General features: G+C 36.0%; 1 protein-coding gene across 11 annotated transcripts in view; it reads left to right on the forward strand.

Moving 5' to 3' along the window:
* Window positions 1-11175, forward strand: part of UEVLD (UEV and lactate/malate dehyrogenase domains) — a 30849-nt gene extending 19674 nt beyond the window's left edge. For 8 of the 11 annotated variants that reach the window (XM_036426739.2, XM_036426738.2, XM_036426743.2 and 5 more), the window contains 5 exons: window positions 1438-1608; window positions 2600-2773; window positions 7891-7954; window positions 9797-9920; window positions 10728-11175. In XM_036426739.2, the coding sequence (XP_036282632.1) occupies window positions 1438-1608; window positions 2600-2773; window positions 7891-7954; window positions 9797-9920; window positions 10728-10895 (701 nt within the window). In that variant the 3' untranslated portion in view covers window positions 10896-11175. Of the gene's footprint in view, window positions 1-1437; window positions 1609-2599; window positions 2774-6508; window positions 6721-7890; window positions 7955-9796; window positions 9921-10727 lie in introns of those variants that run through there. The other 3 variants (XM_036426751.2, XM_036426740.2, XR_004986117.2) reach the window with 2 other exon arrangements.
* The last annotated feature ends 4268 nt before the right edge of the window (window positions 11176-15443 follow it).

Below are 15443 nucleotides of genomic sequence, written 5' to 3' on the forward strand. Positions count from 1 at the left end.
ACCTTGCTCCTTCAGATTTCCACTTGTTCCGATCGATGGCACATGCACTTTCTGAGCAGCACTTCAAAACATACGAAGAAGTGGAAAATTGGGTCTCTGAATGGTTTGCCTCAAAACAAGAAAAGTTCTATTGGGATGGTATCCACAAATTACCTGATGAGGAAATCTATAGCTAGCAATGGACATTACTTTGAATAAAGCACTTTTGATGTTTCTTTTGAAATTACTGTGTTTTCTTTGATTACAAAATCCGCCATTATTAACCTGTACACCTAGTATATCCCTTCCAATTCTATGGTCTTCTAATTCTTGAGGTTTTGACTCATCATCAGATATCTATTTTGAACACTAGAACACAGGAGTTATTTAATTATGGTTTATGAAGAACCATAATTAAAATCTATGAGTCAGTTTCTGGAGCCTCCATCCCCACAGTTGCATTAGATTATGAACTAAAATTGGGTAGTGCATTTCTTAATTGTACATAAACTTGTTTAAAAAGATGGCCTTAGAGGCTTCATTAAGACTAAACCCTGGGATCTACTCACTGTCTCCCTGGGCTGCCGGTATTCATTTACAAAGGTTGATTCAACTGATGCCATTTTAGTTGCTTCATTCTTTTTCTGCTGTATCTGATGTTGCTAATGTCTGGCCACTGTTTTGGCCAGACATTAGCAACCAGCAACCTTTTGGACAATGCTCACAACTGAGCCGTTCCAGTTGGGCGGTAGTGAACTCCAGAGAATAGCTTTTCTTAAATCATAACAGTTGCTTATGCGTTAAGTCCCATTGAAAGAAGAATCTAAACCCAAGGGCTCTGAGCTTCATTCAGTATAAGAAAAAGTCAGTAAAAAAATGAACTGAGACATTTAATCTTGATTTAAAGATTTCAAACCATTTTTATCCCCTTTGGAGTAGAATCTTTCCTTAATAAATAAAATAGATACAGCAGAACTGCTCTGCTTGGAGAAATTGAAGTAAATGGCCTGGAGCTGAGCCTACCAGCCTTCTTTTCACTTATTCCCGTCCTCCCAGATGGCCCGAATTGCTGTTAAGGATTTAGGACACCTAAGCTAAAAGTTTAAAAATGAGTGATGTAATTGATTTTAAGTTCATTTTGCCTATAACATATTTATTTTCCCTAATAAAATGATGGATTAAATAGAAATTAATCCTTTTTTGTGGGTTCTGGATCCTGTAATTTGTTTGGTTTATCTTCATTGCTCTCTTTCCCCCTTGGAATATACACTGTTGTTTTTAATCCTCTTTCTGGCGGCAAACTTCAGCACTTTGTATACTTTCTATAGAGATAAGATTGTTCTGGAGGCAAGTGTGCAGAAAAGGTCTCTACCTGGAGAGAAGAAAAACCTTCGCTATTGACACAAACTTGATTAAAACATATACCTTGAGCTCAGACTGTTTCTTTTTATTCATTAGATTTGTCTGCCTCTGCTCATTCCAAAGTGGTCATCTTTACCGTTAACTCTTTGGGTAGTTCTCAGTCCTACCTTGATGTGGTGCAGAGAAATGTGGATATGTTCAGAACCCTTGTCCCAGCTCTGGGACATTATAGTCAACAAAGTGTCATGCTTGTTGCATCTCAACCAGGTAAAAGGTTTTATTTTAAATGAATTTGATGATCCAGTGCATCAGTAGAACTGCCATTACTGATAAAAGTCATAAAACAAGATTATAAAAGGATAACTAGTCAATTAAATTGCTCTTATAATCAACAATACAGTATTTCCATATCCTGTCATACAGTGACTTCTTATGACTAGCATTAACTAGAAGTTTACAAATTATAATTTTTATACCATAATACTAGTATTATGTTCCAGGTTGTTAGCCATGCTTTCCTCAGTGAGAAAATGGTTAAACTCCCAAGAGAAAAATGCAGTGGTTTATGAGAAAGAGCTTTTCTAAATTCTCAAGTGTCATAAAATGTTAGTGAGTATGCCAGAGTATATTTTTAACATTTTGAATTTATATTATTTGAAACTGTTTTACTTAAGAAAGAAATGTTTTTAAAGAGTTAGGTGTGGTACTGGCCTCAAGTTGGTGAACAGATTTTTTACATGTTCCCCATATAGGAGTATGGCATGCATTTTACTTGTTTTTCCTGTAGTAATTGGTTGAGGGACTCTGGTCTCTTTAATTCTTGACATCCTTTTGACATGTTGGAAAAAAAAGTAGTTGTGTTTTTGTTCATAATCCTGTACTATATAGTGGTGGTATATGAATCAATATTTTAATTTAAAGGTAGAAACTCAGCTTAAGATAGATATAAAGGATAACTTGATCAATGAAAAAATAATATCTTCTGGTGTTCTGTACCCGGTTTTTATCCTTCTTGCTTAACTATTTTAGGAAATTATTCTCTGCTTTTAACAATTTATATTTAGCAACAAAGTTATATTGAATCATGCTGAAACCTATTTTTTTTAATATACATTGGAAATATACCTTATAGTGCATTTAGGACCTAAAAAGAATATATACAAGTTCTAATATACTTACTAAAATAATATTTGTTTATGAACTAGGCTAGAAGTATTTTTTTTAATATTTACATATTTACCTTGTGTGCAATGTTTAGTGGAGATCATGACTTATGTGACATGGAAACAGAGTGCATTTCCTTCAAATCGAGTTATTGGAATTGGATGCAACCTGGACTCACAGAGGTTACAGTATATTATTACAAATGTTTTAAAGGCAGAGACTTCAGGAAAACCAGTATGGGTTATTGGTGAGCAGGGAGAAGACAAAGGTAAGAAATACATTTTTACTAGTTATATTGATGACCTAAATCACTAGTGCCCATGATATTCATATGTATCTGGGGACTCAAGAATTGTGGAGCTTAGTTGGGGTTAGTTCCACATTTGGATGCCTTTTCTGTAACATGCTCTGCATAGTGAATAGACTCCTCAGGTGTATTATCCTAATTATATTTACCTTTCTGTAAGTTTACAATTAGGCAAGATTCCTTAGTCAGGTTTTATATTTCCTCAAAATGATTTTCTAAAAATTTAAAGTTTCCTATATGCTTTGATTCCAATTATTAACAGCAGTTATGTCTGGGGTAAGAAGTAACTTTTAAAAAATGTGTACTTTTCTGTGTTTTATAATTTTGTTATGGATATGTGGTATTTGTATAATTTTTAAAGAAAATTATTTTAATAAAATACAGTAGTATTTTAAATATGTATAAATCTGCACTGGTCACCTAGAAAGTTCAGTGCTATAGAATAAACTTTTACAGAGCCGACAGTATAATTCAAGCAGAAATACTTTCCAGGTTCAAAATGCTAAACATTAATCAATAGGACCCTAGAAAAGGGTATCGAACAAGAACGTAGAGCCAGATGTAGAGTAATGAGTGTCTAGGGATTCAAACAAAACCAAGACCTGAATTTTACTCACTACGCCATTTGAATTCTGATCCGGGTTGATTTTTGCTTATCTGATTATTGTAAATCTCCCAGTTAGTTTGCTCTTTCTCCTCTAGTCTACCAAATTAATAAGGATATTAGCCAAAACTTACACAGTGTTTACAAATGCTCTCATTATAATTCAATCTTCCTAAATCATATACTTCCTTTCAAAAACGTTTACTGGCTTTCTCTGACCAAATCATTAAATTCCTTTGCCTGGCATTCTAGGAGTCCCACCCTCAGTATTCAAGGAATGCCCTAATCTTCCTTCCCAGTTATAGTTACGGAAGTAGTCATGTTATTAAAGAGTTGGAAGGAACCCAAGGGATCATCAATTATATTTTGTTTTAAGAACCCAGAAATGGATCAGGGTTGGTAAGAGTGACCTGCCCAGGAGCCTACAGCTTTCCTGGTCTAACACCCAGGACTTGTGCCGCCTAGCCCCACCTACAGCTTTGCTTCAGCCACCTCATTTTCTACGCCCACCTCATTTTCCTCCTAATCCCTTCTCCCTCTCTTTCAGCATATTTAAATCTCATCCTTCAAGATTTCAGTCAAGCTCCCTTCCCCCCCTTATTACACTATGAAGCTTTTCCAGATCACATCACTTCACAGTGATTTTTTCTCATTCCTTTGAGCTAAAAGTTATTGTTGGCTATATGGTGATTAACCATATATATTGTCTTATGATGTGAAACTGCTGTTTATTCTGATCCAATTGGAATTGTATCTTTGCACCTTCTCCTTATTAAAAATGTAAATTATTAACCTGCTCTTCTAGTTGAAAAAAATTATACATTCACATCGCAAAAAATTTAAATAGTACAAAAAGGTATATAGTGGAAAATAAATCTCCCTTGTATGCCAGACACCCCTTTCTGTAAAAGCAATCACAGTTACCAGTTTCTTATGTAACCTTACAGAAATGTTCTGTGCATAGAGAAGCAGATGTATAAAATATACATCATACACTATTCTTTACCTTGCCCTTTTACGTATTGATAACTTGCAAATGACTACTATAAATAGTATATTTTGTTCTTTTTAATTACTGGATATATCAAAATGTATTTAACCAGTTCCCTTATAAGTTATAATTTTTAATGAATTAGAACATTTCATAAATATGGTTGCATTAATATCACAAATTGTAAAGAGAAAATAAAGGATGGTGTGACAATAAGTAGACCTAAGACACTATGCTGACTGCTGTTAGAGCTATATAGATGTATAAGAACCTGACCCTGTTTTTAGGAAGCTTAGCATATAATATAGGAAATGACTGTAATAAAAGGAAGTATTGACTTCCTATGAGAAAGGTCTAAGGGAAGTAGGACAAAAGCATAAGGAATGATATGATAAATTTGTCTTCAGCTCTCAGATGGGAACTAGAAATAGAGGGATGTAGGTATATGAGAATTGGGATCACTTAAGTATAATATGTATTATTTGACACATACAAAAGTATATCAAGTAATGAGTATACATATATATGTTTTAGAGCATAATAGAATAAATATTCATAACTTACAAATGTCTACTCATATATACATATCGATACTCAAGCCACACTCAATTATTAAGAACAGTACTGATGCCACTGAAACTGCCTATGTACTCCCCAACCCATCTCCCCATCTTCCATTTAGATACCACTGTCAAATCACTAAAAAATATATATATATTTTATTGACTTTTTACAGAGAGAAAGGGAGAGAGATAGAGAGCTAGAAACGTCGATGTGAGAGAAACATCGACCAGCTGCCTCCTGTGCACCCCCTACCGGGGATGTGCCCACAACCAATGTACTGCCCTTGACCAGAATCAAACCTCGGACCTTTCAGGCCGCAGACCAACACTCTCCCACTGAGCCAAACCGGTTTCGGCCTGTCAAATCATTTTTTATCCTGTTTTCACATCAGAGATAGTGATGACCATGGATTGGTTATTTAGCTTGGCCCTGAAGCCAGAAATGGACTAGAGGCTCCCTCTGCTGGTTTCCTATATATCAACTGGTTATATTTTTGTATAAGTGATATCAATACTACCACAGTAATAGCATTCATATTAATTGCACGGGGTTCGTGCACTGGTGGGGGACATAGCCTGCAGGATCAGCCTGTTGTAGGAGCGCTGCTCATCCTGGTCAGCCTAGCGACTGTGGACCTGCCCTCTGAGTGGCTTATCCTTGTCAGCCGAGTGGTGCTCCCACTGTGGGAGCGCACTGACCACCAGGGGGCAGCTCCTGCGTTAAGTGTTTACACCTAGTGGTCAATGCACGTCATAGCAACCAGTCGTTCCACCGTTCAGTTGATTTGCATATTAGGCTTTTATTATATAGGACTAGAGGCCCAATGCATGGTTCATGCAGCGGTGGGGTCCCTCATTCTGGCTTGCACTATCTCGTAATCTGGGACCCCTCAGAGGATGTACAGTAGCTGGTTTTGGCCCAATCTTCACAGGCCCAATCCAGACAGAGGAACCCAATCCTGCGCATTGAGCGTCTGCCCCCAGGTGGTCAGTGCGTATAAGTAATTGGTTGTGTGGTCATTTGGTCGCTTAGGCTTTTATATATGTAGATTGAGTGAATACTATGTGTATTCCATGGTTTGCATATCTCAACTTGAGAAGGAGATGGTGGTTTTCCAAATTAATATATCAGGAAGCTTAAAACTCAGGTTGACTAATTTGTTTGTGGTTACACATGTAGTAAGGGCAAAACTGAGGTTTGAACCCTGGTTGATTCCAAAGCTGTGCTTTTTCTTGCTGTGACTTAATTAGATAATTTACTTAAAGCATTTAGTACAGTGTCTGGCATCAAGTAAACACTCAGTAAAAGTAGCTATTATTACAGTAATCAAGATGGTTATGAATAAGAAATTGGTGAAAACATGTAGAACTATGTTTTGAAGTAAAGCAACATTAGGATTTGGAAACATAATAATAGCAGGTGTGTAAGTAAAATTATTCTCTTCAACTATTTCAGAGACAAGTGGCAACCACAGCCTAGGGAAGAAATCATATAATATAGAAAACCCTTTAGGATCTGTTTCCTGCTTCCTTCCCTGCTTCATCTTCTGCCATCCAGCCAGGCATTCTATGCTAGTCAGATGGTCAACTTGCAATTTCCTGAATGGTTCATGCACTCTCATGTCTCCCTGCCTTTGCACCTGATGCTTCCTTTCCCTGAATATTCATTCACTGGTGAACTTCTGCTTACCCTTCAAGACGGCTTGAGTGCCACCTCTCCCAGGAAACCTTTCCTAATTAACCAGACTAAGTAAGTTTATGCCTCTATTATAAACACTGTCACACTATATTATAATCGCATACTTACCTGTCTGTTTACCCCACAAGACTGTAAGCTCCTTGGAATGGTCTCAGTAAATGTGTTTTGAGATGAAGGAATGATCCTGACACCATCTTGTGATCAAAGGTCATTCATATTATGCCCTACCAAATTACTCAGCAAAACATGTACTTTGGAGCAGCTACTTTCAGCTGTGATATTGAAATCATATGTAAACTGCAGGTAGCTCCTTCAAACGGTGTTTTAGAAATCCAAGGCTAGACCTCAGAACGGAGTGTTAGATCATCTGCTTTACGTACACATCCATCTTAACGAAGGGGAAAACGTTATGTACACATCCATCTCAACGAAGGGGAAAACGTTATGTAAAAGAAAAGTGCTGTCCCATGGTTATTTTTTTTTTTTAATATATATTTTATTGATTTTTACAGAGAGGAAGTGAGAGAGACAGAGAGCTAGAAACGTCGTCGATGAGACCAGCTGCCTCTTGCACACCCCCTACTGGGGATGTGCCCACAACCAACGTACATGCCCTTCACTGGAATCGAACCCGGGACCTTTCAGTCCGCAGACCGACACTCTACCACTGAGCCAAACTGGTTTCGGCCCATGGTTATTTTTTATTCAAATTTTGGGATCCAGAGGATTACTGTTCTTGAAGAGTGGAACCAAAAACATTAGGATTGATATTAGATACAATATTTAAAAGGACTCCCTAAACTAGCTGGATTTACATTTAGGAAGTTTGAAATCTAGCCTAGAATAGATGGTCTAATTATTCCTCACCTGGTGAAAGAAATTAGCTGTGTGGATCGCAGCAGAACAAATGCCAAGTGTTTGTAATACTTGAGAGCCTATTATTCGCAACCTGCTGAGGAAGGAAAGCTTTCTGTTTGGACAGTAAGATGACCCAGGTAGAATTATTGTTGATGAGAGAGAACAGGTAAAGAGGCTGCAAGTAGACTTTGGGGATCATATGTTTTGGGGATTGCAGCTCACTACAGCACATTTAGTGTCATTAGTGGCAAATGTAACTATTGCTAGAAGGTGGGTACCCTTGATGGCAAACAATCATTTATCACATCTTAATCCTAAAAGAGTCATTGACAAAATATAATTGATTTTTCATTTACTTTTTAGTTACCAAATGGGGTGGCCAAGAAGAAGTCATGAGTCATAACTCTCAGGTGCAGCTGTCCAACAGGTAACACTGAGTGTAAATTTACATTTCTCCAACTAACATTTACTTACCAGGCTCCTACAGACAAAACTAGCTACTGGTAGTATGGACACATCCAAAAATACAAGGAGCAATGTTTTCTATTGTTTCTTATCTGAAAATGGATCAAAGAGTGCTTTGCAAACGTTACTTCAGATACACAGGTGACATTTAAGGTTTGAACTGCTCCTACCTATATCTAAACATCTGAGGATATTACAATTTTCTTAAATGTAGAAGAAAACTTCTCATACCACTTACAATTTAATACGTACTTATCAATACATTTAGAAATTAGTCTAACATGAATGGATAAGTCATATTGTAAGTGCATGCAAAAACAAAGTATAATATACAGATCCTTGTATCTTTTGCTTTATTCATAGGCCTTCTGGGGGTAAAGAGCAAATAGGATGGACTCTACATATATTTTCATTCCATTTATTGTTTCACCATCACATAATGACATACTTTCCTACAGTCTGAGTGGTGGAAATTTTTAGCTTTTTAAATCTTCAAAATATAGTTTTTAACTGGAAAGACTATTCTCTTATTGATAAGGGGAGTATGTTGCACAATCCATTCTAACCTGATTCTTTATATAAACCTGCATTTATAGTTTTTAAAAGGAAGAAATTCAAACATGTTTTTAAATTTTATATCATGTTTTATTAGTTACCAAAGCAATGTGTACTATTATAAAACTGTAAATGCTGTATGTAGATATCGATAAAGCAGGAAGTGAAAAGCTGGGGTAATTCCATTCTCTAGAAGCAACCACTGTTAACAGTTTAGTGCTCACATGTTCAAACATTTCTTTCAATGCTTCTGCAAACATCATTTTTTATTATTTTTTAATAACAGATTTATGTTATTCATATTATCTTGCTACTTGCTTTGTTTTCTAATAATAAATCTTAGACATTTTCCATATTACCCATATAAATCTACTTTATTCTTCTCTAGAGATACATGGCACTGTATTGGATAGTGATTTATTTCAGTGTTTTTCAACCTTTTTTGGGCAAAGGCACACTTGTTTCATGAAAAAAATCACGAGGCACACCACCATTAGAAAATGTTAAAAAATTTAACTCTGTGCCTATATTGACTATATATAAAGTAATTCTCTTGAATAGGAATCAAATAAACACAAAGAAAGTATTTTATAATTACTTTATTATGAAATATTAAGTAAACAAAATAGTGAAAAATTATAAAATTCTTGTCTTGTCTGCACCTACGGCACACCAGGCAACATCTCGCGGCACACTAGTGTGCCGCGGAACAGCGGTTGAAAAACGCTGATTTATTTAACTCACTTTTGTTTCCAATTTTTTTCTGTCTCAAGGCAAACATAATTATATGTATGTCTTTGTACATTTGAGCATATTTCTGTAGGACAAATTCCTAAAAGAGGAATTTCTAGATCAGATGTTACCAAATCTTTCTCCTAAAAAATTGTATCACTTTACATTCTCACTGGCAGTTATGGGAATGCCTGTTTCTCTAAAAGTGGTTACCAATTTTTTTTTTAATATTTGCCAATTTTGTTAGGCAAAACAGATATATTGTTTCAACTCACATTTAGTTAAATAATAGTAGTGGTAGAGCATCTTTTTATGTTAAGCCATTTGTATTGTCCTTTGAACTGCTTATCCAACATTTTAAGAAAATCTTAATCATTAGTTTATCTGTGGGTTTTTCTAACAATTAGTGTATAACTCATATTTCTGTGTTATAAAAATATGTAATTAATACTTTAAATTGAAAGACTAAATACATATTTTATTCATTTTCTGAATTGATTTTTTTTTCATAACCTAGAGCCATGGAACTATTAAAGGTCAAAGGTCAAAGATCCTGGTCTGTTGGACTATCAGTAGCTGACCTGGTTGACAGTCTTATAAATGATAGAAAGAAAGTACATTCTGTATCAACTTTAGCAAAGGTAATTGCTATTCTCATTCTCTCATCATATGGTTAAACTTCTATATTATTATCTTAAAACCTGAAAAGATGTTATTCATATTATAATGAGGTATTTCAACATTAGAGAACTATTGTACATGGGAGGGAGGCAGTTTGGTCTAAGCCCTATCCTGCTTGGCTACGGAAATTCTGCACTTCCACCATGTTTCTCTTCATTCATCCCCGTGTAATTTTGGGGAATTCCTAAGAAGCACTTAAATATTCCATAAACTTCTTCTGGTTGTCCTTAATCACCTTAGCCAGCCAGGTCACCCCAGACTGACGTGTCACCAGTCTTAGCTGTTCATCAGTTTGCACTCTCCAGCTCAGTTGTCCTTTACCACTTCATCTCAAGCACCACTAAGACAGGCACAAAGGCTTAACCAAATTTTCTTGAAAACTTAGGAATACCAGGAGAAATAAAAAATGGGAAGGAGAACTTAAAACAGGTGATTATATTTGACTGTATCCAGAGCCTATACTGGGCCCATCCCCTGGGAATCTATTCTGTCTTTTCTTTGCCCCCACCTTGCTACTCATATTGCAGGGGGCTAGCTTTTCTTCCCATAAAGGGGATATATCTTTGACCAAGTTCCTCCCATCTCCCAAAAAATATCTGAAACAATAACTTGAATTTAGAAAATAAATGAACAAAAAAAATTTTTTTTTAAAGTTCAACTGTATCACTTTGTACTAAGGCTGTAAAAGCAAGAAAGTAATCATATTTATGATATTAACTTGTTTGTAGTGCTTTAGCTCTATTATAATCTAATTTTATTCATTTCAGGGATATTATGATATAAATAGTGAAGTGTTTTTAAGTTTGCCTTGCATCCTTGGAACCAGTGGGGTATCTGAAGTCATCAGAAGCACAGTGCAAGAAGACAGAGTGACTGAGAAACTCCAGGGCAGCGCCTCCGCACTCCATGATCTCCAACAACAGTTAAAACTTTAAGTCCAAAGCTACCTGGAGGGAAAGGTCATTTAATTTTGCCAACATATATAGGGCTGAGAACTTCTGTATCTTATTACTAATTCTTACAAACTGCTTGGTTAAGGGAGATGGTTGCTTTTGTAATTTGAATTCTTAGGGAGTTAGATAAGGAGGTGGGGGAAATCTGATTCTCTTTGTCGTTCTTTATATAACTATATCATTTTTTAAACCTATAGCAGAGATGAACTTTATCTGCAAAATGCATCATGTAAAATTATGTATCCTCAACTAAAAGCACTTTCAAAGGACAACTGAGCTGGAGAGTGCAAACTGATGAACAGCTAAGACTGGGAACAGCTAAGACTAGCACTTTGGGAATATTTTGAAGGTGAGACATTTTTAAAAGAAAAGTACTCTTCAGCTGTTAGAGTAAACATACTAAGCCAAAGGCTCAGTATGGATTAGCCAAATTTGTGCTAGGTATACTGTTAAAGGATCCACAATTTTAGGTATAAAAGCAAAGTTGGTAGTAATGGTAAAGCATTTTGTTTTCCTTCTTAAATTAATTAGTACCAAACAATGGAAAATAATTTTACATGTACTTTAAAATAGTAAAAGGGAAAGTGAATTTCTTTTTAAATATATGAAGAAAAATTATAATTACCTTCCAGTGGAAAATTTCAAATTCCTTTTTGAAATTTTCTATAACCTGTTTCTGGGCTATCAGATCTCTAACATCTCATAAATTCACTGTAATATTAGAATCATAGAGAAATGTGTGTTTTCAGTGAAAATAGATTGTGAATGAAAGCCAAGCAGTTTACTTCTAAGCTAAAATATGAGGCTGTCATAAAAGCCATTGGTTTTAAAGGGGGAGAGGCTGGATAGACTGATTATTCTGAGCAGATCCTGTAACAATTCCTGAAGAAACTATCAGAGTATATACCCTTTGGTAATGGTTCAGTAACAATATCTTCATATGTGAAAGATTGCATATTATTACTGAGGTATCATATAACTAATAGTAATATTCAACATCAACACTTGATGTTTCAGGCAGTGTGATGAGCACTTTATTATTTTGTTGAATCCTCACTGTAACCCATTGAGGTGGGAATTATCATCCTCATTTTACAGAGGAGAAAACTGAGCTTTAATGGCCAAGATCTCATGGGCAGGAACTGAGTTTTAGTGACCAAGATCTCATGGGTAAAGGGCACTTATCCACACAACCTCTACTTTTTCTAAGTGCTAATAGAGGGAAAAGGCCTAATAGCCAAAATAGTCACCACAGGCCCCTAATGCTGGGGTTCTGTTCTCTTCCGTTCTGATGCAGGAGCTGACTTCCCTCCACCCCCAACTTAGTTTTTAGAAAGATTGATACCCTGACTTTCCAGATTTGCCCTCAGCAAATGGCAGAGAGGGGTATGCACTGCGGTAGGTGTTTGTTTATTTGGTTATTCAGGTAGTATTGACTCACTGTACCACAGCACTGCATTTTTAGGCTCTGCAGGTACAGTGGTGAGCAAACGTGGGTTAAGTACAAGCCCTATGGTCCCTATAATCTAGTACAGCATACACAGTGATCAAATGTCACAAATAAATGTACAATTGAAAATGTAATAAGTTCTGTGAAGAAGTCCAGGTGCTTTGAAAGCATATCATAAATAAATGATCAGAGAGATAGGAGCCCAATGGTTTATAAGGACAGATACATCCTAGCTAGAAAGGAAACAATAGATCTCATGCTGATTTAGTACAATAATATTTATAATGATGAGCTTAAGTCATTAAGAAAAGATGAGAGTATATTCAGTATATAATTTATATTATATGCTGGGTTTTAAAAAAGTAGGAAAGTATTTAATATGCACTGAAAGACTCCCACCAGAATTAACTAGTATAAAAACCTTGGACATTTGAAAGAGACGAGCATTAGTTCTGTGTAAGTTCACTAGATGGGTAGATGATTTTGGTGTTACTCTAGCAATGTACCCTCATTGTCCATTTGTATGAGATAGGAAAGTCAAACTGAAATAACAATTCTTGTGTTTTTTAGAAATACAATAGCCTTTTCTAATATCAGATATCTAATGAGAAATTAGATAATTTTACTAATATGCTCTAAAACATAAACCTAACCACAAGATACTGTATTATAGATGAATTGCCAAGAATTTGCTACGTTAGTTATAGAAGAAACATGACAATACAACAAGTATTTTTTGAGCACCTATTATTATTCCAAGTACTATGTTAGAATCTGAATATTCAAAGATGAATAACAGCCCTTGCCCTATAGAAGCCCACAACATAGAAGTAATTCTATCAGACAGTTTCTTGAGTATTATCAGTTATATTGTAAATTCCATATACAAGTCAAGAAACAGTACCACCACCATCTCACTATGATTTGGTAATAATTTGACATTTGTGATGCTGTTATTAAGTTTCACTTTTTTATTTTTCCAAAATCATGCAATGTTTCTTGTTCTAAGTTTTAGTGGTGCTTGGATTAAAATGATTCTTTGATATTGTAGCAGAAATAAAATATTTTATTGTTCCAGTTTTACATTGCAGTTTTCCTTAAATGTCAAAAATTATCAAAAAATAAATAAACTGACTTATAATCAACAGGAGATGTCTATAATTTATTGAGTGGAAGGAAATTTATTCAGATTGAAGAGAGATTCTTTCATATAATTTTATAGTCCCCAAGATATTTAGTTATTTCATTTTAAGTGGCTTAAATGCAAAATGGAAGAGACTGGATTTTGTTAATTGTTTTCAAACTTTAAAAAAATAGTTTTAGCAAGAAAACTTTTTTTAAAATATATTTTATTGATTTTTTTACAGAGAGGAAGGGAGAAAGATAGAGTTAGAAACATCTATCAGCTGCCCCTTCCTGCACACTCCCTACTTGGTATGTGCCCACAACCAAAGTACATGCCCTTGACCAGAATCAAACCTGGGACCCTTGAGTCCACAGGCTGTTGCTCTATCCCCTGAGCCAAGTCGGTTATGGCCAGAAAACTTTTTTATTTTATTTTATTTTTTTATTTATTTTATATATTTTATTGATTTTGTACAGAGAGGAAGGGAGAGAGATAGAGAGCTAGAAACATCGGTGATAGAGAGTCATCGATCAGCTGCCTCTTGCACACCCCCTACTGGGAATATGCCCGCAACCAAGGTACATGCCCTTGACCGGAATTGAACCCGGGACCTTTCAGTCCCCAACCCGATGCTCTATCCATTGAGCCAAACCGGTCCCGGCAGAAAACTTTTTAATCAATGTTTTACCTGCGCTCCCACAATTAATAAAAGCATTGTTGCTCTAAATTAGGTGTAGGGAACCTTTTTCTGCCAAGAGCCATTTAGATATTTGTAACATCATTCAAGAGCCATACAAAATTATCAACTTATAAATTTGACTATTATATTTGGTCAAACATTTAATTAACACCCCTAATTCCTTGGCAGGGCCAGACCAAATGATTTCTCAGGCGTTATACAGCCTATGGGCTGGCAGGATGTTCTCTTCCCCAAGTGAAGGTACTCCTGAGTAAGCTGTTTGAAAACCAGGTTGCTTTCAAGTGACATAAAAGAGGTGCAGTGGCAAGATAGATTGCCTTATGCTTTCCTTTGACTAACTGTTTGCTTTATTAACCTATGGTGTCCATATTTTTAAAAGCATGTTTTTATTTGTTTGCATGCAACAATTTATAATGATGCTTTCACATGGTTTCAATTACACCCTTTGTGTGTGTGACCTTCACTTAAGCACCAACTTAGAAGGGAATTCATACAACCTGTTCCTCCTTTGCACTAGGCTGAATCATCCAAATTACCATACTGTAGTGTACAAAACTTGAATAACATTATAAAACTGGTAATGTTCAGTGACTAATATGACTATGAACAACTTTTTTTCCGAAGTATAAATTCAATTAAGATCAAGCACTGGTGCTGAACAAGGCAATGAGCATCTGAAGACGAGCCTGCCCTCAAAGACTTGGACTTTGGCAGTGGACAGGTTAGTATACAAACCTAGTGCAAGGTAAATGCAGCCTCTATTAGCATTTATGTCTGGGCACAGAGAAGTTCTGACCCAGGGAGTGGTTTCCTAAAGAAATGACTGCCCTGTTTCCTGTGATGGAGGAATCTGCACTTTGCCCTTGCAGTATCAAGAACTTATAAGCTTCAAACAAACAAACAAACAAAAACCCTGAGACACTGGGCATCATAAAATGCAAGGCGCTTGCTTGTTTTAGAACTGTTAAAACTTCAGCTCAATCTAGAAGTGCACTTGCTTGCTGTTATATCACAAGTGCAGTTGTCTGGAGCCCAGTTCAGTGCCCTTCCATTGGATGAATCTGCCATTAAAGCTATTGGCAGCCGAAATCGGTTTGGCTCAGTGGATAGAGTGTTGGCCTGCGGACTGTCCCGAGTTTGATTCCGATTAAGGGCATGTACACTGGTTGCGGGCACATCTCCAGCGGGGTGGGGGGGTGCAGGAGGCAGCTGGCCGATGTTCCTCTTTCATCAATATTTCTAGCTCTCTATCTT

Source organism: Pipistrellus kuhlii, unplaced genomic scaffold, assembly GCF_014108245.1.
Source record: "Pipistrellus kuhlii isolate mPipKuh1 unplaced genomic scaffold, mPipKuh1.p scaffold_m20_p_9, whole genome shotgun sequence".
Taxonomy (NCBI): domain Eukaryota; kingdom Metazoa; phylum Chordata; class Mammalia; order Chiroptera; family Vespertilionidae; genus Pipistrellus; species Pipistrellus kuhlii.